The sequence below is a fragment of the Hemitrygon akajei genome, chromosome 11 (genome assembly GCF_048418815.1).
Source record: "Hemitrygon akajei chromosome 11, sHemAka1.3, whole genome shotgun sequence".
NCBI lineage: Eukaryota > Metazoa > Chordata > Chondrichthyes > Myliobatiformes > Dasyatidae > Hemitrygon > Hemitrygon akajei.
This window is the reverse complement of record NC_133134.1, coordinates 86,102,779-86,130,330: the sequence shown is the minus strand read 5'-3', so window position 1 is coordinate 86,130,330 and position 27,552 is coordinate 86,102,779. Positions and strand designations below refer to the sequence as shown.

The window sequence follows — 27,552 nt, the reverse complement described above, 5'->3', positions numbered from 1 at the left end:
GGTGAGGAGAGAGTGCCATGCTGTGGAGGGGCAACGAGAGTGGAGCAATGATGGAGCGTTGCAGTGGGAGGGGCACTGAGGGAAGCACCATGCTGCATGAGTGGGCAACGCTGCGGGAGGGGCAATGAGGAGGGAGTGCATGCCGAGGGGCAATAAGGAGGGAGCACCGTGCCGAGAGAGGGGCAATGAGGGGGAAGCGTGTGCCAAGGGAGGGGCAATGAGGTAGCGTGTACCGAGGGAGGGGCAATGAGGAGGGAACACCATGCTGAGGGAGGGAGCATCGTACTGAGGGAGGGGCAACGAGGAGGGAGCACGTGCCGAGGGAGGGGCAACGAGGAGGAAGCGTGTGCCGAGGGAGGGGCAACGAGGAGGGAGCGTGTGCCGAGGGAGGGGCAACGAGGAGGGAGCTTGTGTCGAGGGAGGGGCAATGAGGAGGGAGCGAGTACCGAGGGAGGGGCAATGAGGAGGGAGCGAGTACCGAGGGAGGGGCAATGGGGGGGCGTGTGCCAAGGGAGGGGCAATGAAGAGGGAGCACATGCCGAGGGAGAGGCAATGAGGAGGAAGCGCGTGCCGAGGGAGGGGCAATGAGGAGGGAGTGCATGCCGAGGGGCAATGAGGAGGGAGCACCGTGCCGAGAGAGGGGCAATGAGGGGGAAGCGTGTGCCAAGGGAGGGGCAATGAGGTAGCGTGTGTACCGAGGGAGGGGCAATGAGGAGGGAGCACCATGCTGAGGGAGGGAGCATCGTACTGAGGGAGGGGCAACAAGGAGGGAGCGTGTGCCGAGGGAGGGGCAACGAGGAGGGAGCGTGTGCCGAGGGAGGGGCAACGAGGAGGGAGCTTGTGTCGAGGGAGGGGCAATGAGGAGGGAGCGAGTACCGAGGGAGGGGCAATGAGGAGGGAGCGAGTACCGAGGGAGGGGCAATGGGGGGGCGTGTGCCAAGGGAGGGGCAATGAAGAGGGAGCACATGCCGAGGGAGAGGCAATGAGGAGGAAGCGCGTGCCGAGGGAGGGGCAATGAGGAGGGAGTGCATGCCGAGGGGCAATGAGGAGGGAGCACCGTGCCGAGAGAGGGGCAATGAGGGGGAAGCGTGTGCCAAGGGAGGGGCAATGAGGTAGCGTGTACCGAGGGAGGGGCAATGAGGAGGGAGCACCATGCTGAGGGAGGGAGCATCGTACTGAGGGAGGGGCAACAAGGAGGGAGCACGTGCCGAGGGAGGGGCAACGAGGAGGAAGCGTGTGCCGAGGGAGGGGCAACGAGGAGGGAGCGTGTGCCGAGGGAGGGGCAACGAGGAGGGAGCTTGTGTCGAGGGAGGGGCAACGAGGAGGGAGCGAGTACCGAGGGAGGGGCAATGAGGAGGAAGCGCGTGCCAAGGGAGGGGCAATGAGGAGGGAGCACCATGCTGAGGGGGGCAATGAGGAGGGAGCACCATGCTGAGGGAGGGGCAATGAGGAGGGAGCGAGTACCGAGGGAGGGGCAATGAGGAGGGAGCGAGTACCGAGGGAGGGGCAATGAGGAGGGAGCGAGTACCGAGGGAGGGGCAATGGGGGGCGTGTGCCAAGGGAGGGGCAATGAAGAGGGAGCACATGCCGAGGGAGAGGCAATGAGGAGGAAGCGCGTGCCAAGGGAGGGGCAATGAGGAGGGAGCACCATGCTGAGGGAGGGGCAATGAGGAGGGAGTGCCGTGCTGTGGAGGAGGTTAAGGAGGAGCGGAGGGGAGGGAACGCCGTGCTGCGTTACACGAGGACAGCAGACAGGCGGCAGCGTGCTGGAATTATTACCAGAAACTCAGGGCGGTGCGCTGACCTTGAGCCTGGACTCAGCAGGAAGTTTTGAAAGGGGAAGGAGGTTTGCAGAGCGGTAGGGAGGGGCTGGTGGGGTGGAGGTGCTAGGGTAACAGAGATGAAGCACACAGCCCCTGGCAGGGCGGGCGGGCGGGCGTGCGTGCGTGCGTGTGTGTGTGTGTCTGTCTCTGTGTGTGAGAGTGTGTTTGAGTGTGTTTATATATAACAGGAGGAAGGTGAGGGGTCTTGTTCAAAGTGCTACCACAGGCATGACTAATTCCCCCTCCACTCAGTAACCAAGTTGCTCTTTGGACTCCTGGCCCCAGCAGGTTCCTTCACCAGCCCGGGTGAGGTCAGTTCCTGTGTTGCTATCGAGACTATCATCCCCTCTGTCCGCAGGCAAGAGTTCCGCTTTCTCAGTCTCAGAACTGCTGCAACTATAAATAAGGCTTGCGTCAGGCTGGGCGGCCTGTGGGGGGAAGGGAGGCAGAGAAATGGCTCCTGGTCTCTGCTGGAGAGGGGTAAGTGTGTTGGCAAGGGAACCTCGCTCTCATTTTCTCCCTGCGCAAACAGGAAGTGAGAATTGTGGAGTCATCAAGCTCGGAAACAGGTCCTTTAGACTACCATTGGCAACCGCCATCCAAGAGCTCTTCACAGTATATGCTCTTAACCCACCGCCCCACCCCCCGCTGTCCATACGCTGGGGGAAGGTGCGCAATTTACACAGGCTAATTAACCAGCCTTGTTGGGATGTGGCAGGAAACCAGAGAGCTATTTGGAGGGTGGGGGGTGGGGTCACATGCAGACTCTGTCACAACTGGTATGAGTCCCATGGTGTCTTTGGTTAGAACACAAAACAGCTGGAAGACCACACCTCTGGGTCACCATGTTGTGCTGAACCAATTAAACTAGTAGTTCAACACACATACAATGTCCATCGCCCTCCATTCCTGCACATCTGGGGCATCAAAGGTTATGGGGAGAAGGTTGGGGAGTGGAGCTGAGGAGGGGAACAAGGATCAGCCATGATGGAAGGCCGAGCAGATAATTCTGCTCCCCTGTCTTATGGTCTTATATTTATTGTGTGTCTGGGCATCTAAACTGCCCTAATAATCTCTGCCCCCATCACCACCCCAACAGCACATTCCAGGTACCCACCACTGTTGGTGCAAAAAAAACTGGCCCTGCACGTCTCCTTTGAACTTTCCCCCCTCACCTTAAATACACGCCCTCAGGTATTATGCATTTTCACCTTGGGGGGGGGGGGGAAGACACCAGCTGGTCTCTTCTATCTCTACCTCCAATTATCTTACAAATCCCTATCAGGTCTGCCCTCAGCCAGCACTGCTCCAGAAAAAACCACCCACGTTTGTACAACTTCTCACAGCCCTAGAGATGGGGTTCAATTCCAAACGTATCCATATCTCTCTCTCACACACACACACTGGATGGCTTGTGGTCAGCACAGATGAAATGGGCAGAAGGGCTTGCTTCTGTGCAGGACTCTCTGCGTTCTCATGTCTTGGCTCACCATGGGAACTCAAATGACCAGCAAACAGGCACCATGTTTATGTGCAGCAAGATGGAGCTGTCAAAGTGGCTTTGAAAGACACGGACACATCATCCTGCCTCCGATCTGCAGGATACCGCAGTCCTCCGCAGGTCACCCCTCGAAGTCTCTGGCACGAGAAGGAGACTCATGGGAGACTCAGAGCACGAGGAGGAGACTCATGGGAGACTCAGAGCACGAGGAGGAGACTCATGGGAGACTCAGAGCACGAGGAGGAGGGGAGGGAGGAGCTCAGAGCACGAGGAGGAGGGGAGGGAGGAGCTCAGAGCACGAGGAGGAGGGGAGGGAGGAGCTCAGAGCACGAGGAGGAGGGGAGGGAGGAGCTCAGAGCACGAGGAGGAAGGGAGGGAGGAGCTCAGAGCACGAGGAGGAGACTCATGGGAGACTCAGAGCACGAGGAGGAGACTCATGGGAGACTCAGAGCACGAGGAGGAGACTCATGGGAGACTCAGAGCACGAGGAGGAGGGGAGGGAGGAGCTCAGAGCACGAGGCGGAGGGGAGGGAGGAGCTCAGAGCAGCGGAGTCCCGAGGTGACAGGTGAAGTGGAAGGAGATGAAAGAAACAAAAGGAGATGAGTATTCTCAAGCTAACAGCATCCAGCTTAGCTGGAGACTGGAAATGAGGTGACGGGAGCAGGGGTTGTATACTGGGGAATGTAGAGGGGAGGTGGGTCCGCTGGGAGCAGCAGAAGGAGTGGCAAGGGGTTGTACAACATACATTAGGGGATCAGAAGCTTTAAACTCCTAAGCCCAGCACATATACTCAATGGCCACTTTATTAGCTACCTCCTGTAGGTGGTCACTGAGTGTACGTTCATGGCCTTCTGCTGCTGTAGCCCATCCACTTCAATGTGATGTGAGTTCAGGGATGCTGTTCTGGTCACCACCGTTGTAACACATGGCTATTTCAGTTATTGTTGCCTTCCTGTTAACTTGAACCAGTCAGCCATTTTCCTCTGACCTCCCTCATTAACAAGGCGTTTTTGCCCCATTCTCTGCAAACTCTAGAGACCATTGTATCCGAAATCCCAGGAGATCAGCAGTTTCTGAGATACTCAAACCACCCGATCTGGAACCAATAATCCTTCCACGATCAAACTCCCTTCTCCTTTCTAAATAACAACTGAACCTCTGAGTTGCTGCCAGCTGATTGGCTGATGAGATATTTGCACTAACGAGCTGGTGTTCAGCTGTATCTGTCAGAGTGGCCACTGAGTGTAGATGCAACTACAAGAAACACACACCTTTTCACTTTCTTAGGAAGTTAAGGAGGCCCGGCTTGTCACTGAACACTCTTACAAACCTCTGCAAATATACTGTTGAAAGTATCCCGTCTGGTACCGCAAATTGAATGCACAGAAACATATAACGCCTTAGAGAGGAGTGGACATTACAGACACATCCCTCTCCACCATCGGTCGTATCTACAGGAGGCAACACCCATTATCAGAGACCCCCACCACCTGGGCCAGGCCATCTTCTCACAGCTCCCATCGGGCAGGAGGTACAGAGGCCTGAAGTCCCACACCACCAGGTTCAGGAACAGCAACTTCCCTTCAGCCATTCGGTTCCTGAACCGACCGGCACAACCCCAATCACTACCTCAGTATATGCACTTTGCTTTTGTTCTAGTCCTGTTCTTTCTTGTAAAAATTGTGTAATTTACAGTCTGGGCACAGCTAGAGTGCCTCAGAGTTTTGCACAATACTGTAGTAATCTTATGTATTGCTCTGTACTGCTGCCATACAATAAACAAATTTCATGACATATGTGAGTGATGATAAACCTGATTCTGATATGGGGCTCTGTTGTGGACTGAGAGTGGGAAGGGGGCAAGAAGTGGGGAAGGGAGAGGGGAGGTAGTGGGAAGCACCAGAGAGACATTCCGAAATGATCAATAAACCAATTGTTTGGAATCAAATTACCTTGCCTGGCATCTCAGAGCTGGATCTATCTGCCCCACCCCCGGCACTCCTTCTTTGCTACTTGTCTTACACCCCTCCCACAGCACTCCACCCTCACCTTTCTTAACATCTTTTGCTCCCGTCGGATTTACAAACTCGCTCTCCACTCCACATTGACAAATACAAAAGTCTTCGGCGCCCGAACTATATACAGTGCCTGTAGAAATTATTCACTCTCCTTGCAAGTTTTCATGTTTTACAACATTGAATCACAGTGGATTTAATTTGCCATTTTTTGACACAGATCAACAGAAAAAGACTCTTCTGTCAAAGTGAAAACAGATCTCTACAAAGTGATCCAAATTAATTACAAATATAAAACATAAAATAATTGATTGCATAAGTATTCACATCCCTTTAATATGACACACCAAACCATGACTGGTGCAGCCAATTAGTTTTAGAAATCACTTAACTAGTTAAATGGAAATCTGTTTTTGGTGACCTGTGTGCAGTCAAGATGTTTCAATTGATTGTAGTAAAAATACACCTGTATCTGGAAGGTCCGACTGCTGGTGAGTCGGTATCCTGGCAAAAACTACATCATGAGGACAAAAGCACACTCCACAAAAAGGTTATTGAAAAGCACAAATCAGGAGACGGATACAAGAAAATTTCAAAGTTGCTGAATATATCCTTGGAGTACGGTTAAGTCAATCATCAAAAAATAGAAAGAATATGGCACAGCTGTAAATTTGCCTGGAGCAGGTCGTCCTCAAAAACTGAGTGACCGTGCAAGAAGATTAGTGAGGGAGGTCACCAAGAGACCGATGACAGATCTGGAGTTACAAGCCTCAGAGGCTGAGATAGGAGAGACTGCGTATACAACAACTGTTGCCCAGGTACTCCACCAGTCACAGCTTTATGGGAGAAGTCAACATTTCTGTTGATCAGTGGCAAAAAAAGTCAAATTAAAAAAAAACTCTCATGAAATCTCAGCTAGAGTTTGCCAGAAGGCATATGGGAGACTCTGAAGTCAGCTGGAAGAAGGTTCTACAGTCTGATGAAACTAAAATTGAGCTTTTTGGCTGTCAGAAGAAACGCTATATTTGGCGTAAGCCGAACAGCATACATCAGCAAAAACACACCAACATTACCGTGAAGCAGGGTGGTAGCTGCATCACGCTGTGGGGATGCTTCACTACAACAGGCCCTGGAAGGCTTGTGAAGGTAGAGGGTAAAGTCAATGCAGCAAAATACAGGGAAATCCTGGAGGAAAACCTGATGCAGTCTGCAAGAGGACTGCGACTTGGGAGAAAATTAGTTTCCCAGCAAGACAATAACCCCAAGCATAAACCCAAAGCTACACAGGAATGGCTTAAAAACAACAAAGTTAATGTCTTGCAGTCAGAGTCCAGACCTCAGTCCAATTGAGAATTTGCGGCTGGACTTGAAAAGGGCCGTCCACTCGTGAACCCCGTGCAGTCTGACAGAGCTTGAGCAGTTTTGTAAAGAAGAATGGGGAGAAATTGCATTGTCCAGATGTGCAAAGCTGATAGAGACCTGCCCACACAGACTCAAGGTTGTACTTTCTGCCAAAGGTGCATCTACTAAATACTGACTTGAAGGGGGTGAGTAATTATGCAATCAATTATTTTGTGTTTTATATTTGTAATTAATTTAGATCACTTTGTAGAGGTCTATTTTCACTTTGACACAAAAGTGTCTTTTCTGTTGTTCAGAGTCAAAAAAAGCCAAATTAAATCCACAGTGATTCAATGTTGTAAAACAAAACATGCACACTGCCAGGGGGGTGGGCTGAAACAACACACTCAAAATGCTGGAGGAACTCAGCAGGCCAGGCAGCATCTGTGAAAATGAGTAGCTGATGTTTTGGGTTGAGACCAGTATTTTGTGTGTGTTGCTTCGATTTCCAGCTTCTGCAGATTTTCTTTTGGGGGGGGGGGGTGAGTACTTTTTATAGGCACTGCATATTTCACTAAGACCTTTTGCACAGTACTGTATAAAATGTTTTTTTCTTGTGAATGCTGCTTATCTGATTCTGTGTGCCTGTGACACTGGTGAAAGTACGTTTCGTACATGTGCATACTTGTATTTGAGCACCATCTCAGCTTTGCACACTCCTCCATCCTGGGGAGGTGTCAATATTCAAAACCTGTGCTTCAGAGTCACCAACAATCTCAACAGGTGGTGGTCACGAACCAGCCCTTCATTATAAAGACAGAACTCGCGGGGTCACCAGAACTGGTCACATGGATGCAATTGAGCAGGGCGGGCTTGTTGGCACTGAAGGGTCTGTCACAATGCTGTATCTCTAAATAAAAATAAAATGTCACGGAGATCTCCTCTGCACCCTCTCCAGTGCAGTCACCTCCGTCCGAGGGTCTGTGACCAGAACTACACACAGTGCTCCCTCCAGCTGTGGCCTGCCCAATGGTTTAGAAAGTTGGACCATAACCTCCCCGCTCTTGTATTCTGTGCCCAGCTAATGGAGACAAGTTTCCCGTACAACTTCTCCACCATCCTTTCCACCTACACTCAGTGGCCACTTTATAGCTACTTCTGGTATGATCTTCTGCTGCTGCTGCGGCCCGTCCACTTCACGGTTCGACATGTTGTGCGTTCAGAGATGCTCTTCTGCACACCACTGTTGTAACGCGTGGTTATTTGAGTTACCATCACCTTTCTGTCAGCTTGAACCAGTCTGGCCATTCTCCTCTGACCTCTCACATTAACAAAGTATTTTCACCCACAGAACTGGACTCTCACTGGATGTTGTTTTGTTTTTCGCACTTTAAACTCCAAAGACTGTTGAGCATGAAAATCCTAGACACCAGCTGTTTCTGAAATACCCAAACCACCCCACCTGGCACCAACAATAATCCCATGGTCAGTCATAGATCACATTTCCTCCCCATTCTGAAATTTAGTCTGAACAACAGAACCTCATGACCATGTCTGCATGCTTTTATGCATTGAGTTGCTGCCACATGATTGGCTGATTATATATTTGCATTAATGAGGTCTACGGGTGTACCTAATAAAGTGGCCACTGAGTGCACACTCCCACCTTAGGGATAGCTGTAACCAAGGTCTCTTTGTTCCACAATACTCCCTACAACCTAACGACTAATGACCTTCCAAACTGCACTTAAATTCCATCTGCTCTTCCCAGACTATTTGATAACTTGTTAACATTACTGCTGCATGTAATCAGACTCCACACTATCAACAACACCATCCAGTCTCTGACATTCACATCCAAATTGTTAGCACAAGTGACAAACAACAAGTCTTCCAGCACAGACTTCCTCTTGGCTGGGTTCAAAGAGCAGAAGTGACACAAGAGATTCTGCAGACGCTGGAAGTCTTAAACTAAACACAGCAGGTCAGGCAAATAGTCGATGTTTCAGGCTGAGACCCTTAATCGGGACGAGAAAGGAAGGGGGATGAAGCCAGAATAAGGTGGTGACCTGAAAGAGGAGCATAAAATTATGAGAGGCAGAGACAGGGTGAATACAGTCTTTTCCCAGGGTTGGGAATCAAGAACCAGAGGGCACAGGTTTAAGGTGAGAGGGAGAGATTTGATAGGAACCTGAGCAACAACTTCTTCACCCAGAGGGTGATCAGTACATCGAACTAGTTGCCAGCGGAAATGGTTGAAGCAGGTACATTAACAATTAAAAGGCAGGGACATGGATAGGAAAGGTTTAGAGGGATATGGACAGGTACACGGATAGGAAAGGTTTAGAGGGATACGGACAGGTACACGGATAGGAAAGGTTTAGAGGGATACGGATAGGTACACGGATAGGAAAGGTTTAGAGGGATACGGACAGGTACGCGGATAGGAAAGGTTTAGAGGGATACGGACAGGTACGCGGATAGGAAAGGTTTAGAGGGATACGGACGGACACGGATAGGAAAGGTTTAGAGGGATACGGACGGACACGGATAGGAAAGGTTTAGAGGGATACGGACAGGTACACGGATAGGAAAGGTTTAGAGGGATACGGACAGGGACACGGATAGGAAAAATTTAAAGGGATATGGACAGGGACACGGATAGGAAAGGTTTAGAGGGATACGGACAGGGACACGGATAGGAAAGGTTTAGAGGGATATAGACAGGTACACGGATAGGAAAGGTTTAGAGGGATACGGACAGGTACACAGATAGGAAAGGTTTAGAGGGATAAGGACAGGTACATGGATAGGAAAGGTTTAGAGGGATATGGACAGGGACACGGATAGGAAAGGTTTAGAGGGATACGGACAGGTACACAGATAGGAAAGGTTTAGAGGGATACGGACAGGTACACGGAAAGGAAAGGTTTAGAGGGATACGGATAGGTACACGGATAGGAAAGGTTTAGAGGGATATAGACAGGTACACGGATAGGAAAGGGTTAGAGGGATACGGACACGTACACGGATAGGAAAGGTTTAGAGGGATAAGGGACAGATGCTATTTGGCCTATCTTAGATGGGAATCCTGGACACCATGGACCCGTTAGTCTGAAGGGCTTGAGTGTTTGTATCAATAGCTCCCTTGGTGGTCAGGGATTTCCAGTCACAGAATCAGAGGAGATTCCTTGCATGACTCACGTGTTACTGGGCATGTAACATGGCCACTCAGCTGGTAGAGCGGGGTGGGGGTGTCCGAGCAACATCTCCATGCCCTTCGGCTCACAGAGTCACAGAAACAGGCCCTTCAGCACAACCTGCCTGCCCATGCCCAAGAATCCCATCCCAGTTACCCAGTTTGCCCATATCCCTTGAAACCTTTTCATTCCATTTACCTGTCAAGTACCTTTTAGATGTTGTATGGCACACAACTGGCCCTTCGGCCCACCCCACACATGCTGACCTTATTGCCAATCTACAGTAAGCATGAGGGCCATATCGGTCTGTGCTTTGTCTCCAAGTGTCTGCAAATGTAACTGGTATTGGCTTTGGTTCATTGTCACATGCATTGAGATAGAGTGAAAAACTTGCCTTGCACACGACTCATACAGATCAATTCATTACATAGTACATTGAGGTAATATAAAGAACAGAATATAGAATAAATTGTCACAGCTACACAGGAGGCGCAGAGCAGGTAAAGGATGCAAGATCATAATAAGATGGGTTTTGAGGTGAAGAGTTCATCTATCAGTTGAAATGCCCCTTAAATGAAGAAGTTATATCTGATTCAGTCATCTCCTCCGAGAGTGTGTGTTGGGACAGTGTAGAGGGAGCTTCACTCTGTGTCTGACCCCGGGAGTGTGTGATGGGACGGTGTGGAGGGAGTTTCACTCTGTGTCTGACCCTGGGAGTGTGTGATGGGACGGTGTGGAGGGAGTTTCACTCTGTTTCTGACCCCGGGAGTGTGTGATGGGACAGTGTGGAGGGAGTTTCACTCTGTGTCTGACCCCAGGAGTGTGTGATGGGACGGTGTGGAGGGAGTTTCACTCTGTGTCTGACCCCGGGAGTGTGTGATGGGACGGTGTGGAGGGAGTTTCACTCTGTGTCTGACCCCGGGAGTGTGTGATGGGACGGTGTGGAGTGAGTTTCACTCTGTGTCTGACCCTGGGAGTGTGTGATGGGACGGTGTGGAGGGAGTTTCACTCTGTGTCTGACCCTGGGAGTGTGTGATGGAACGGTGTGGAGGGAATTTCACTCTATGTCTGACCCTGGGAGTGTGTGATGGGACGGTGTGGAGGGAGTTTCACTCTCTGTCTGACCCCGGGAGTGTGTGTTGGGACAGTGTAGAGGGAGATTCACTCTGTATCTGACCCCGGGAGTGTGTGATGGGACGGTGTGGAGGGAGTTTCACTCTGTGTCTGGACCCGGGAGTGTGTGATGGGACGGTGTGGAGGGAGTTTCACTCTGTGTCTGACCCCGGGAGTGTGTGATGGGATGGTGTGGAGGGAGTTTCACTCTGTGTCTGACCCCGGGAGTGTGTGATGGGACGGTGTGGAGGGAGTTTCACTCTGTGTCTGACCCCGGGAGTGTGTGATGGGACGGTGTGGAGGGAGTTTCACTCTATGTCTGACCCCGGGAGTGTGTGATGGGACGGTGTGGAGGGAGTTTCACTCTCTGTCTGACCCCGGGATTGCGTAATGGAACGGTGTAGAGGGAGCTTCACTCTGTGTCTGACCCTGGGAGTGTGTGATGGGACGGTGTGGAGGGAGTTTCACTCTGTGTCTGACCCCGGGAGTGTGTGATGGGACGGTGTGGAGGGAGTTTCACTCTATGTCTGACCCTGGGAGTGTGTGATGGGACGGTGTGGAGGGAGTTTCACTCTGTGTCTGACCCTGGGAGTGTGTGATGGAACGGTGTGGAGGGAATTTCACTCTATGTCTGACCCTGGGAGTGTGTGATGGGACGGTGTGGAGGGAGTTTCACTCTCTGTCTGACCCCGGGAGTGTGTGTTGGGACAGTGTAGAGGGAGATTCACTCTGTATCTGACCCCGGGAGTGTGTGATGGGACGGTGTGGAGGGAGTTTCACTCTGTGTCTGGACCCGGGAGTGTGTGATGGGACGGTGTGGAGGGAGTTTCACTCTGTGTCTGACCCCGGGAGTGTGTGATGGGATGGTGTGGAGGGAGTTTCACTCTGTGTCTGACCCCGGGAGTGTGTGATGGGACGGTGTGGAGGGAGCTTCACTCTGTGTCTGACCCCGGGAGTGTGTGATGGGATGGTGTAGAGGGAGTTTCACTCTGTTTCTGACCCCGGGAGTGTGTGATGGGACGGTGTGGAGGGAGTTTCACTCTCTGTCTGACCCCGGGATTGCGTAATGGAACGGTGTAGAGGGAGCTTCACTCTGTGTCTGACCTCGGGAGTGTGTGATGGGACAGTGTGGAGGGAGTTTCACTCTGTGTCTGACCCTGGGAGTGTGTGATGGGACAGTGTGGAGGGAGTTTCACTCTGTGTCTGACCCCGGGAGTGTGTGATGGGACAGTGTGGAGGGAGTTTCACTCTCTGTCTGACTCCGGGAGTGTGTGATGGGACACTGTGGAGGGAGTTTCACTCTGTTTCTGACCCCGGGAGTGTGTGATGGGACGGTGTGGAGGGAGTTTCACTCTGTGTCTGACCCTGGGAGTGTGATGGGACAGTGTGGAGGGAGTTTCACTCTGTGTCTGACCCCGGGAGTGTGTGATGGGACAGTGTAGAGGGAGTTTCACTCTGTGTCTGACCCCGGGAGTGTGTGATGGGACGGTGTGGAAGGAGTTTCACTCTGTGTCTGACCCCGGGAGTGTGTGATGGGACGGTGTGGAGGGAGTTTCACTCTGTGTCTGACCCTGGGAGTGTGTGATGGGACGGTGTGGAGGGAGTTTCACTCTGTGTCTGACCCCGGGAGTGTGTGATGGGACGGTGTGGAGGGAGTTTCACTCTGTGTCTGACCCCGGGAGTGTGTGATGGGACAGTGTGGAGGGAGTTTCCCTCTGTGTCTGACCCCGGGAGTGTGTGATAGAATGGCATGGAGGAAGCCTCACTCTGTCTGACCCTGTGCCATGCCTGGCCCGATGAATGTGTCTTTCTGTCTCTCCCTATTCTCTATCTCCTGTGCCGACTGTGGCAGTGACAGACAGCAGCACGTGCCTCAGGCTGTTGTTGTGCAGCCAGTTGTCAAGGTATCAGTTAACAATTGGCTAATTGGCATACAGCAATTGCTGCTACGCCCGCCCTGGCCAAATGCTCCTTTAAGTCCCGTGCTTGTGGAGAGGTACAGACCCATTGCATCATCTCAGTGAGTCTCTGGTGGGGCATGCAGGGAGGGGGTTGGGGAGTCTGAAGCAAGGGGGCGGAGCGATCGTTTTGCACAACGATCCAAGCTCTTCCCAGCTCGGAGTTGCCAAAAGGACACATGCTGTCGGGAACAACATTCACAAACTACTCAGAGACAAAAATAACTTATAGAAACATCAGAAGCTGGCAGGGTGGGGAGGGGTAGTGGTCTGTTTGTTAAACAACAAATCAGAGAGCGGGGAGGAGACCGTAACACCACACAAAATGCTGGAGGAACTCAGCAGGTCAGGCAGCATCTACGTAGAAGAATAAACATTTCACGTTTCGGGCCATAACCCTTATCCAAATGCTGTTTTCTGAATGGCCATAGGGTCCAGCAAGGCTAGGGGAGGTTTCATGGGTGGGGCAGGGTTAGTCAAGTTAATAAAACGTGGCCAGCACGTGGCTAACTGTAGTCAGAGGGCCGAGATGCCATACCAGTCAGGCAAAGACTGGTCCTCCCGTCCTCTCCTCAGCGTCTCCCACTCCACCCAGGTGTTAGGCTGAGAGTTATGGTCGCGCTCTATAAACCCCACCTAGGTCTAACCCATAACCAGGAGCCTCTCAAACACCTCTACTCAAGAGTCTAGAAACAAGATTCTGACTGTCTACTCTATCTGTGCTTCTCATATAAGACATAACAATTACAGCACGGAAACAGGCCATCTCGGCCCTTCTAGACCGTGCTGAACGCTTACTCTCACCTAATCCCACTGACCCGCACTCAGCCCATAACCCTCCATTCCTTTCCTGTCCATATACCTATCCAATTTTGCTTTAAATGACAATATCGAACCTGCCTCTATCACTTCTACTGGAAGCTCATTCCACACAGCTATCACCCTCAGTAAAGAAATTCCCCCTCATGTTACCCTTAAACTTTTGCCCCCTAACTCTCAAATCATGTCCTCTTGTTTGAATCTCCCCTACTCTCAATGGAAAAAGCCTATCCATGTCAACTCTATCTATCCCCCTCATTATTTTAAATACCTCTATCAAGTCCCCCCTCAACCTTCTACGCGCCAAAGAATAAAGACCTAACTTGTTCAATCTTTCCCTGTAACTTAGGTGCTGAAACCCAGGTAACATTCTAATAAATCTTCTCTGTACTCTCTCTATTTTGTTGACACCTTTCCTATACCTTATAAAATTCCATCAGAACTGCCCCATTCCCCCACCGTTCCTGAGAAGTTTGTCCAACTTCTCATTATAGCTCGTGCTCTCAAATCTAGGCAGCATCCTGGTGAACCTCTCCATCAGCCTCCATATCCTCCCGGTAATGGGGAGAATTGAACTTAATATTCTAGATGTGGCCGAACGGGAGTTTTATAAAGCTGTAACATGGCGTCCTGACTCCTGGGGAACACTGAGGTGTGTAACATGGCGTCCTGACTCCTGGGGAACACTGAGGTGTGTAACATGGCGTCCTGACTCCTGGGGAACACTGAGGTGTGTAACATGGCGTCCTGACTCCTGGGGAACACTGAGGTGTGTAACATGGCGTCCTGACTCCTGGGGAACACTGAGGTGTGTAACATGACGTCCTGACTCCTGGGGAACACTGAGGTGTGTAACATGGCGTCCTGACTCCTGGGGAACACTGAGGTGTGTAACATGGCGTCCTGACTCCTGGGGAACACTGAGGTGTGTAACATGGCGTCCTGACTCCTGGGGAACACTGAGGTGTGTAACATGACGTCCTGACTCCTGGGGAACACTGAGGTGTGTAACATGGCGTCCTGACTCCTGGGGAACACTGAGGTGTGTAACATGGCGTCCTGACTCCTGGGGAACACTGAGGTGTGTAACATGGCGTCCTGACTCCTGGGGAACACTGAGGTGTGTAACATGACGTCCTGACTCCTGGGGAACACTGAGGTGTGTAACATGACGTCCTGACTCCTGGGGAACACTGAGGTGTGTAACATGGCGTCCTGACTCCTGGGGAACACTGAGGTGTGTAACATGACGTCCTGACTCCTGGGGAACACTGAGGTGTGTAACATGGCGTCCTGACTCCTGGGGAACACTGAGGTGTGTAACATGACGTCCTGACTCCTGGGGAACACTGAGGTGTGTAACATGGCGTCCTGACTCCTGGGGAACACTGAGGTGTGTAACATGACGTCCTGACTCCTGGGGAACACTGAGGTGTGTAACATGGCGTCCTGACTCCTGGGGAACACTGAGGTGTGTAACATGACGTCCTGACTCCTGGGGAACACTGAGGTGTGTAACATGGCGTCCTGACTCCTGGGGAACACTGAGGTGTGTAACATGACGTCCTGACTCCTGGGGAACACTGAGGTGTGTAACAGCAAGGATCTCCAAAGATGACTGCACTGGTAGATAAACCAGTCTTCATTTGCTGGCACAAAGGCATGGAGATTATAGTTCAACTTAGTTCAATTTTATAAACAACTGGTCAGGCCACAGCTGGAGCACTGTGCAGTTCTGGTTACCGCACCAGAAGGAAGCGACTGCACTGGAGTGGGGGTAGAGGGGTTTCCACAGGACGTTGCCTGGGATGTAGTGTTTCAGTTACAAGAAAGATGCAGAAAAGGTTGGTTCTGTTCTCCCTGGAACGGAGAACCATAAGACATTCGGCCAAGTGACTCTGCTCTGCCATTTGATCATGGCTGATTTATTGCCCCTTTCAATCCAATTTGCATACCTTCTCCCTGTGGCCTTCAATGTCCTTACTAATGAAGAAATTATCAATCTCCACTTTAAACATATCCAATGACTTGGATTTCACAGCCGTTTGTTGCAATGAATTCCGTAGATTCACTACCATCTGGCTAATAATTCTTTCTCATAGATAGATAGATAGATACTTTATTCATCCCCATGGGGAAATTCAACATTTTTTCCAATGTCCCATACACTTGTTGTAGCAAAACTAATTTCATACAATACTTAACTCAGTAAAAATATGATATGCCTCAAAATCACTCTCTCAAAAAGCATTAATAATAGCTTTTAAAAAGTTCTTAAGTAGTTTACTTAAATACATTAAATACAATCAACCCTGGCACTTTAACATATCTTACTCCTGGCAGTTGAATTGTAAAGCCTAATGGCATTGGGGAGTATTGACCTCTTCATCCTCATCTCTTTTCTAAATGAATATCCCTTGATTTAGAGGCTGCAACCTTTGGTGTTAGACTCCCCCGTATGTCCACTCCATCTACACAGAGTACAGGCTCAGAGGCATCAAACACGCCTCATGCATTAACCCTTTCATTCCTGGGATAATTCTCGTGAACACCTGCACTCTCTTCAATGTCAACACATCCTTTTTTTAAAGATAGGAGGGCCAAACATGTTGTCAATTCTCCAAGTGTGGTCTGAAGAATGCCTGAGGAAGCTTTGGCGTTACAGCCGTGCTTTTTCATTCTAGACCCCGTGAAATGAATGACATTCCATTTCTCTTCCTTACCACTGACTCAACCTGCAAGTTAACCTTCAGGGAATCCTGCACTAGGACTCCCAAGTCCCTTTACATGACCAATTTCTGAATTTTCTCCCCATTTAGAAAATAGTCCAGACTTTTATTATGAGGGTACAGATAGGACAGACTGCAGGAAACTTCACCCCGTATCAGAGGCAGGGCACAGATAGAGTCACAGAACCCTACCGCACAGAAACAGGCCAATCTGCCTATTCTATTAACCTGCACTGGGATCATTGCCACCCCATCCAAATTTCTCCTAAACATTGAAATCGACCCCACATCCAACACGTGCTGACAGCTCACTCCACACTCTCACCACCCTCGGAGTGAAGAAGTTCTCCCTCTCGATCCAGCCTCGCCCAACTCCAGTGGACAAAGCCTGCTAGCATTTACCCTATCTACCCACCTCATAATCGTGCATACTTCCCCTCAGTTTTCTAAGTTCTAGGGAATAAAGTCCCAATCCATTTAACCTTTCCCTATATCTCAGTTCCTCAAGTCCCGGCAAAATTCGTGTAAATTTTCTCTGCACTCTTTCAACCTCATTTACACCTTTCCTGTAGGTAGGTGACCAAAACTGCACACAATACTCCAGATTAGGCCTCACCAACATCTTACACAACTTCAACATCACATCCCAACTCCTGTACTCAGTACATTGATTTATGAAGACCAATGTGCCAAAAGCTTTCTTTACTACCTTGTCTACCTGCAACGCCACTTTCAGGAATGATGAATTTGTATTCCCAGATCCCTCTGTTCTACCGCTCTCCTCATTGCCCTACCGTTCACTGTGTAAGACCCACCCTGGCTGCTCCTCTAAAGTGCAACACCTCACACTTGTTTGCATTAGAATTCACCTGCTATTTTTCAGACCTGTTTTCCCAGCGGTATGGAAACCGGACCTTCGGCCTGACCGGCTTCTAGCGGTCAAGTGCATACACTCTAAAGCACTGCCTTCTCACTTCTCTGCTGATGGGATCTCACTGTGCATATTAGAGCAGCGCAAGGGCTTGGTGGAGTGCAAGCGAAGTCAGATGCCGTGGAAGACCGTCAGGACAAGAATGGACTCAGCTTCTGGAGAGTAAGTTTGGGCCCCCGTTTCAGTGCTGGGCTGGGCTGGGGTTAATGGAATTTCCGCGTCTGTGGCCATTCGGACAGGCTGAGAAGGCAGGGTGGTCTGCAGGCAGAGGGTGAAATGATTAAAGCCTTAGTGTGTCGGCAGGTCAGCTGTGGGTCTGCGCCAGGGAGACTGAATTCCAGTGTCTGGGCGTCACCGGCTGCTTTCACAACCTCTCATAACTGTTTACAGGATAAAGGGCAGGCAGCGGGGCAGAGCAGCCTGACGTGTCATAACACACACACACAGCCAACAGCTGGGGAGAAAGGAGGCATTGTCTCAGGCCAAGCAGCTGTGAAGTGACAGCAGCGGGAGGGGAGGGTGAGTGCAGAGGAGGCAAGGAGCTGGGGAAGGGGGAGGGGCGAGGGGAAGGGGGAGGGGCAACGGGGAAGCGCGAGGGGGAGGCATGAGGATGGGTGGAGAGGGTGGAGGGGGTAGGGGGAGGAATGGGGCAAGAGGGAAGGTGAGGAGGAGGAGAGGGGAGAGGCAGGAAGCACAGGGAAGGGAATGGAAGGGGGGAACGGAGTGGGGAGGGTGAGTGGTGAGTGTGGAGATGTGGAGACGAAAGAGGGTTGAGGGGGAAGATTTGGGAGGGGTGGGGGGTGAGTAGGGAGATGGGGAGGGTGTGAGGGTGAGTGGGGAGATGGGGAGGGGCTGAGAACTGAGTGGGGAGATGGGGTGAGGAGTGTGAAGAGGGGATGAGGGGGTGGGTAGGGAAATGGGTGATGTGTGAGGGAGGGAGATGGTGGGAGGGAACAAATGGGACAGAGGGCGAGGGGGGGGAGCTCCTACACCCATCTATTGACATCTCTACTTCTCTGAAGGGGATCGAAGATCAGCACTTGTACAAACGTCACTTGGCACAGAACTGCCCGAGTTGCGGGTTGAACAGACTGGTGCCTGGCAGCCAGAATCCATGCCAACCCCACAGCGCAGCACAACTCCCAGAGAGCGAATATGGCACAGTCACCACAGCCTCATGACAGACGGGTGAGGGGGTGACGGGTGCCGAGTGGTGGGGGTGAATGCTGTAGCTAACCACTCAGTGCCACGGTCACAGAGCACAGGGCAGCAGGGAACGGGTCTGTCACTGTGTAACACCGGGGTACGGTACCGGTGGGGACGGGTCTGTCACTGTATAACACCGGGGTACGGTACCGGTGGGGACGGGTCTGTCACTGTATAACACCGGGGTACGGTACCGGTGGGGTCGGGTCTGTCACTGTATAACACCGGGGTACGGTACCGGTGGGGAAGGGTCTGTCACTGTGTAACACCGGGGTACGGTACCGGTGGGGACGGGTCTATCACTGTTTAACACCGGGGTACGGTACTGGTGGGGACGGTTCTGTCACTGTGCAACACCGGGGTACGGTACCGGTGGGGACGGGTCTGTCACTGTATAACACCGGGGTACGGTACCGGTGAGGACGGGTCTGTCACTGTATAACACCAGGGTACGGTACCGGTGGGGACGGGTCTGTCACTGTATAACACCGGGGTACGGTACCGGTGGGGACGGGTCTGTCACTGTTTAACACCGGGGTACGGTACCGGTGGGGACGGGTCTGTCACTGTATAACACGGGGGGAACAGGTCTGACACTGTATAACACGGGGGGAACAGGTCTGTCACTGTATAACACGGGGGGAACAGGTCTGTCACTGTATAACACGGGGGGAACAGGTCTGACACTGTATAACACGGGGGGAACAGGTCTGACACTGTATAACACTGGGGGGAACAGGTCTGTCACTGTATAACACGGGGGATGGGTCTGTCACTGTATAACACGGGGGGAACAGGTCTGTCACTGTATAACACTGGGACACAGTATTGTATTACACTCTCTCACTGCTCTTTCCTTTTGTACATTATGGGTTTTCATTTACTTTCCAGTGATCAGCACGGCAATTTGAGAATCTGGAGAGATTTGGGATCTGAGAACTCATGCATCCTCTCCCGCCGTTTGCTACTTTCAAATATCAGTGTTGTGAATGTCCAAACCCTTGGGATTGACTAGTTGTCCGCTTACCAATGGCTCTGACTGACTGCTCCTTTCGTTTCCTGTTCTCACTAACCCCTGACTTATACATCCAGCTGCTTTGTGTTTCTTCTTTCGACAGTACACACACACAGAGGAACCGTTTGATCTGTCTGCCTTACGGAACTCTGAAGGCCGTCGGGAGTGCTTATATAAAATCATCAGGGGCAAAGATAATGTGGATGGTCACAGTCTTTTTCCTCAGTGCAAGCCAGATCAGCAGCTACAGGAAACGTTTGGTGCAGGTTATTACCGGTCAAGGAGGTTTGACCAGTTATTGAATACAAGGGTTCATATGCTTTTTCCAGCCTGGACAGTGAATGATTGAACAACATGTTCAATAAAGACATGAAAAGTACAATTAGTTTAGGTAGATTGTGTTTGTCTACTATAGTCACTTAGATGAAGATCAGAATACATTTTATGAGTAATTAATGCAGAAAACCAGGTTGCAAAGGGTTCATGTACTGTTTCTGGCATCTGTAAGCTCTTTACACAGAGCGGTGCAGATGTGAAATACCCTGGTAGAGGCAGACATACTAGGGACATTTAAGAAATTCTTAAGACTGCAGATGGAGGATGGAAATAAAAAAGGGCCATGTTGGAGGGAAGTGTTAGATCCTAGAGTATGTTAAAATGTCGGCACAACATCATGGGCCGAAGGGCCTGTATACATTATGTACATCCACCAGCTCCCCCCAACCCCTATCAACCCTGCTCGATGTCGAAAAATAACTCAGTGGTTGAATGCATTTTCTCCCTGTCACAACAATTCTGCCTCAGGATGTTCCAAGCTGTAAATGACGAATCCTGCCCAAGCATTTTACCCAGAACTGACGTCAGGCTGACTGAGTTTCAGAGTTCCCCTACACTCCTCACCTCTCCTGTTACATACGCTCCTGTCTAGACAACAGGGACAGTTTCACAACCCAGAGAATTATTGAAGAACAATGTTCTTAAAACTCTGCGATGGGAGGTATCAGGAACAGGGCATTTGTTCCTGTTTTACCCCTTTGCACCTTTGTAGTCAGTTGTAGCAATAATTTCTACATCGGTTATAACTCCTTTCCCAGTAATTGGACAGGAAGTGACTTAGACGTTCAGATCTGTCAGATTTTGCCAGAACTGTTTCTGCCCAAGCCACATTTATTTCTGCTTCTCCCTTGTGGTTATTTTTAGTGACTGTCTTTGCCATTGAACTTTACTTAGCTAATCAAGGACTATCCCTCACTGCCCCATGCATTTTCTAATTTTCCTCTGCCAATACCACGTGCTCCTCACCAACCAGGGCAGTGCCCACCCTCAACATCTGGGCTGTCCACCAGCAATGTTCACACACATCTGGGGAGCAAATGAACAAAGTCTGTCCTCTCACCATCTGGTCTGCAGACCAAGCAAGGCCCACCCTCAACATCTGGGGAGCAAATGAACAAAGTCTGTCCTCTCAACATCTGGGCTGCAGACCAAGCAAGGCCCACCCTCAACATCTGGGGAGCAAATGAACAAAGTCTGTCCTCTCAACATCTGGGCTGCAGACCATGCAAGGCCCACCCTCAACATCTGGGGAGCAAATGAACAAAGTCTGTCCTCTCAACATCTGGGCTGCAGACCAAGCAAGGCCCACCCTCAACATCTGGGCTGTCCACCAGCAATGTTCACACACATCTGGGGAGCAAATGAACAAAGTCTGTCCTCTCACCATCTGGGCTGCAGACCAAGCAAGGCCCACCCTCAACATCTGGGGAGCAAATGAACAAAGTCTGTCCTCTCAACATCTGGGCTGCAGACCAAGCAAGGCCCACCCTCAACATCTGGGGAGCAAATGAACAAAGTCTGTCCTCTCAACATCTGGGCTGCAGACCATGCAAGGCCCACCCTCAACATCTGGGGAGCAAATGAACAAAGTCTGTCCTCTCAACATCTAGGCTGCAGACCAAGCAAGGCCCACCCTCAACATCTGGGCTGTCCACCAGCAATGTTCACACACATCTGGGGAGCAAATGAACAAAGTCTGTCCTCTCACCATCTGGGCTGCAGACCAAGCAAGGCCCACCCTCAACATCTGGGCTGTCCACCAGCAATGTTCACACACATCTGGGGAGCAAATGAACAAAGTCTGTCCTCTCAACATCTGGGCTGCAGACCAAGCAAGGCCCACCCTCAACATCTGGGGAGCAAATGAACAAAGTCTGTCCTCTCAACATCTGGTGTGCAGACCAAGCAAGGCCCACCCTCAACATCTGGGCTGTCCACCAGCAATGTTCACACACATCTGGGGAGCAAATGAACAAAGTCTGTCCTCTCACCATCTGGTGTGCAGACCAAGCAAGGCCCACCCTCAACATCTGGGCTGTCCACCAGCAATGTTCACACACATCTGGGGAGCAAATGAACAAAGTCTGTCCTCTCACCATCTGGTGTGCAGACCAAGCAAGGCCCACCCTCAACATCTGGGCTGGCAACAGCTGTGTTGTGAGGACATCAACTTCTGACAATAGTCACAGGCCGTCAATGGGGTAACAGGGCAGAGTCCTTGTGTTTAGAAAGCCAACTCTGCAATCCCCAAGTTTGAATCCCATCAGAGATTATGGAGAAACTTCAAATAGATCTCACCCTCCCAGACTCAGGACCCAAACACTCCATCCCCTTGGCTTCTCAGACCACTGCCTTCCCTCTGTCCCTTGTCTGCTCTCTCCCTGCCCCCTCACTCTGCCAGTCCTCTCTCCCTCCCTCTGCCCCTTCATGTCCTCAGTCTCCCTCCTCCCCCACTCTCTCTCTTCTCCCCTGCTCTTCCCTCATTCCCCTGACCCTCCCTCCTCCCCCTCATCTTTTTGCTTCTCCCTCAATTGCCGGACCCCTCTCTCCCCTCACTTCCTGGATCCTCTTTCCCTCACTCCTCTGCCCCTCTCCCTCAAGCCTCCCTCACTCCCCTGCCCCCTCTCTCTCTCCTGTCACGCTTCTTCCACCCTCCACAGATTCATCCTCTCTTTCTCCCTCCCACTTCTCTCCCAGACCCAAACTCACTCACTCTCTCTCTCTCTCTCTCTCCCTCCCCCCTTGATTTCCAGACCCCTCTCTCATCCCACTCTCTACAGCCCCTCTCTCCCTCCATTCTTTGACCCCTCTGCTGGGAGATGGACTCACTGGGGCAGACGAAGGCCTCCTTGGTGATGATGCTCTTGTTACAGGCATAGCACAGGGTGTTTCCCGAGACGGTGATGGAGGTGAAGAGGTGCCCATTGGTGATCCTGGTCTCCCTCTCCTTCGCCTCTTTCTCTCGCTCCTTCTGCTTCTCTCGCTCCTTGTTCTGCAAGACGAACACAGCGGGTCAGGACCAGGTGACTGCTGGCCAACACCACTGCCCCCAGTAACGGCATCTCAACTTGCCCCTCAATGTCCCCATCACTTCTGACAGGGAGCAGGCATCATCCGCGGACACGCACCTGTCTTACCGAGCAATCCTCCCCACACAGAAGTATCATATCCCGTTCTGGTCAGTTCTTCAAGAAAATTAATCTTAAAGCAGTTAGTATATGATGACATCTATATAATTTGGTAATAAATTTACGTTGACATTGAGCAGCAGGGGCTAGCTAGGCTGCACCCAGAGTACAGGGTCCCCCTGTTACAGGGAGGATGTGAGGCTGTGAAAAGGTTCACCACGAGGAAACCTGGATTAGAGAGCATGCGCTATGCAGAGAGACTGGGCAAACCTGAGAGGTGCGGAGGCTGACGGGAAACCTGATAAAGGTTATAAAAGGGATACATAAGCTAGATAGAGCATGGCCACCTTGAGGGAGAACTGCAGGTGGATGGTGTCAGTGGTGGGGAGGGCTATGCCCACTACTCTCTGAAGCCTCGTGTCCTATACCAGGCAGTCAGCATAATACCTTCTACATTACATGTCCCACTGGAGTGGCAGAAGCTGATGGAAAACGTGATTTGAATTTGTAAGTTTATAGAGGCACAAATGGACAATTTGCTGTCTTTTACATGTCTAATACTAGAGGGCATGCACTGAAGGAGAGAGGGGGAAGTTTAAGGAGATGTGCAGGGTAAGGTTCGTTGCACAGAGTGCTGGGTACCTGGGGTGGTAGTGGAGGCAGACACAATAGAGACGTTTGAGACAGGCACGGCAATGTGCAATGAACAGACCGATATGGACCACGTGACAGTAAAAGGGTTAGTTTAGTTAGGGAACACACACAAAGTGCTGGAGGAACGCTATGGAGAGGAAAAGAGAACCAACGTCAGGGGCTTGAGTTCTTCCAGCATTTCTATGTCGCTCTGGATTTCCAGCACCTGCAGAACCTCTGGGGTTTATAGCTTAATTTGGAGTTTAATTGCTTGTTTAATGAGTTCAGTGTAACATCGGGGGGGCAAAGGGCTGTACTCGTTCTATGATCTGTAAATTGCTTCCTGTCATTCATTCTTCTGTCCAAAGAACAAACTTCACACCTCTCAGCTTCGAACACTGCCTGGAACAGCCTCCCTCAACTCTCCTGCAAACGAGTTACCCACAGTGGCCCCTGTCCTTCGATCCTCTCCCACCTGCAGACTGGGAGGGGGACACAGGAGACAGCAGACACTAGGATGTGGGACAAGGCCACAAGACAGTGGTGGAATTCAACGGGGTCTCCAGACACTTCCGGAACTTAGAACGCTGAACAGAATAGCAGAAGAACAAACCCTTCGGCCCATCATCTTATGCTGAACCAATTAATGATGCTTGCTTACACTAAACCCTCCATTTCCTGTACATTCATGTGCCTAACTAAGAGCTTCTTAAACAACTCGATTGTATTTGTCTCCACCGCCACCTCTGGCAACTCATTCCAGTCATACACCCAGCCCCCACTCTCTTTGTTAACACTTACCCCGCAAATTTCCTTTGAAAATCCCCTCTCACCCTAAATGTATCAGACATTTCCAACCTGTGAAAAAGACACATTCTCCATCCATGCCTTTCATATACATATAAACACCCTCAGCCTCCGTCACACTGGAGGAAACAATCCGTTTGTCCACCTTCTTCCATCTCAGGCAGCACCCTGAAAACTTTCCTCAGGCCCTCCACATCCTTCCTGTAATAAGGCAGCCAGAACTGAACGCAAAGACAGCACGCTCGCGAGCACAGTGCTCTACAGCACTAGCAAACCACGTTCAATTCCCAGTCCTGACGAAGGGTCTCGGCCCGAAACATCGACAGTGCTTCTTCCTATAGATGCTGCCTAGCCTGCTGTGTTCCACCAGCATTTTGTGTGTGTTGTTTCAACTCCCAGTGCTGTCTGTAAGGAGTTTGTACCCTCTCCCCGTCACCACCCGAGTTTCCTCACACATTCCAAAGAGGTACGGGTCAGGGTTAGTAAGTTATGGGGGTGAGACTGGCAAGCTGCCCCCAGCACATCCTCGTACCGACACAACACATTTCACTCTGTACGCCGATGTACATGTGACAAATACAGCTAACCTCTGACATCACCTAGCTACAGCAACAGCTTCAGTTCCCTGGCTGCTACTGCTTCCCCTTCACCATCATACACTTGCATTCTCTGTCAGGAAAAGCCTCGGGGCTCTCTGCTTCTTTCTGGACAACAGACCCAGACAGTTCCCCTCCACCTCTGGCTGGTTCTCACCCTCAACAACATCTCTTTTGCTTCCTCCTACTTTCACCACACCAGCAGTGTTTCCATGGGTACCTGCGTGGGTCCCCTTTTACACCTGCCTTTGGGCTAGCTTCGTGGAACAGTCTACATTTGAGGGGCTTCCCCAACTCCTTCTGCACTCCGTCAACAACTGCATTGGTGCTGCTTTCTGCACCCATGCCAAATTCATCAGCTTTAACTACATCATCACCAGCTCCTCAAGTTCACCCAGTGCATTCTCGACACTTCCCGCACTGTCCCGACCTGCAGGGCCTCTGGAGAACGGATAAGGCCTGGGGCCCACAGGGCATAGAAACCCTTGAGATCAATCCCTGCCTCAGGGGATTTTTTTTGTACATCAGTAGTAAAGTTTATTCATTTTATAAAAATTATACCCAGGAGTAAAATGCACTGCAAGAAATTTTCATACTCATGTCATCTTGTCAATACATTCAGCAACAGACACGAAATGCTAGAGGAACTCAGCAGGTCTGGCAGATTCTGTGGTGGGAATTTTTTTTAATGGACATTTTGGGCTGAGATGCTTCATCAAAACTTCAAGAGGGTACCCAGGTGAAAGTTCATAGTCTGAAACTGTGACTGTTTATTCCCTTCCAATACAGTAGAGCTAGAAAGTTTGTGAACCCTGTAGAATTTTTCCTGTTTTTGCATTAATGTGACCTAAAATGTAATTAGATCTTCATGCAAGTCCTACACTAGATAAAGAGAACCCAATAACACACAAAAACAGCATACTTGTTCATTTCAAAAGCAAAAGAAAATCTGCAGATTCTGGAAATCCAAGCAACACACAAAAAATGTTGGAGGAACTCAGTGGGCCAGGCAGCATCTATGGGAAAAAAAGTACAGTCGTCATCTTGGGCCGAAACCCTTCAGCAGGACATTAATTTACTTGTTGAGAAAAATGGCCCACTATTACATGGAAAAAGTATGTGAACTTTTGCTTTCAGTAAACTTGTGTAACCCCTGTGTATAGCAATAAATTCAACCAAACAATTCCGGAAACTGTTGATCAGTCCTGCACATTGGCTTGGAGGAATTTTAGACCATTCCTCCTTACAAAACTGCTTCAACTCTGGTGGGCTTCCTTGCACGAACTGCTTGCTTCAGGTTCATTTCTATGGGATTAAGGTCAGGACTTTGACATGGCCATTCCAAAACATCAATCTTCATTTTAAACCATTCTGTTGTTGATTTACTCTTGTCTTTCAGATCATCATCTTGTTGCGTTATCCAACATTAATTAAGCTTCAGGTGATAGACTGCTACCCTGCCATTCTCATGTAAAACATCTTGATACAATTTTGAATTCAACTATTGCAAGCTGTCCAGACCCTGAGGCAGCAAAGCCAACCGAAACCATACTGTTCCTTTCACCATGCTTCACAGTTGGGATGAGGTTTTGGTGTTGGTGTGCAACACCAATTGCTGTTTTCCTCAAAACATAGCAATGTGCATTTATGCTAACAAGATCAACTTCTGTCTCATCTGCTCACAGAATATTGTCCCAGAAGCATTGTAGAACATCTAGGTGGTCTTTTGCAAACTTGAGACCTGCAGCAATGTTTTCTTTTCATTCGTGTTCAGTGTTTTTCTTATAGTGGACACATGAACAAAGACTTTAGCAAGTTCTAGAGATCTCTGCAGGTCTTTTGCTGTTACCCTTGGGTTCTTTTTCATCTCCTTCAGCATTGCACGTTGTGCTCTTGGTGTGAGCTTCACAAGATGCCAGCTCCTAGGGAGAGTAGCAACAGTACTGATTTTCCTCCATTTGGAGACAAATTCTCTTACTGCCAACTGATGAACACTCAGGTCTTTAGAAATGCTTTGGTAGCCTTTTCCAGCTTGATGCATCTCTAGTATTACTCTAAGATCCTCTAAAAGTTGTTTTGATCGAGGCATGGTGCACATAAAGAGATCTTCTTGAGAAGAGCAGGCTCCATCAGTAAGCTGACTTTGTGTGTCTTTTTAATATGGCAGGGCAACTCTACAACCCAGAACTCCAATCTCATCCCATTGATTGGAACACCAGACTCCAAAGAGCTTTCGTATAAGGTTCACATACTGTTTCCAACCAATACATGTAATTTTGGATAATTTCCCTCAACAAGTAAATGAACAGGTATATGTTTTTGTGTTATTTATTTAATTGGGTTATCTTTATCTAGTTTTAGGATTGGCGTGAAAATATGATCACACTTTAGGTCATATTT

The 27,552-nt window shown here is 50.2% G+C and overlaps 1 protein-coding gene and 1 long non-coding RNA gene across 6 annotated transcripts in view; one reads left to right on the top strand and one right to left on the bottom strand.

Moving 5' to 3' along the window:
• Positions 1-27,552, bottom strand: part of LOC140735804 (rho guanine nucleotide exchange factor 2-like) — a 182,525-nt gene that overhangs the window by 79,420 nt on the left and 75,553 nt on the right. For all 4 annotated transcript variants that reach the window (XM_073061288.1, XM_073061286.1, XM_073061287.1 and 1 more), the window contains one exon: positions 22,818-22,980. In XM_073061288.1, the coding sequence (XP_072917389.1) occupies positions 22,818-22,980 (163 nt within the window). The remainder of the gene's footprint in view (positions 1-22,817; positions 22,981-27,552) is intronic.
• Positions 1,967-27,436, top strand: LOC140735808 (uncharacterized). Of its 2 annotated transcripts, none has more exons than XR_012100815.1 (4): positions 1,967-2,303; positions 17,384-17,593; positions 18,454-18,619; positions 27,320-27,436. It is a non-coding gene; the product is annotated as an uncharacterized lncRNA (long non-coding RNA). The 2 variants fall into 2 exon arrangements; XR_012100816.1 differs by lacking the exon at positions 27,320-27,436 and adding an exon at positions 19,756-20,039.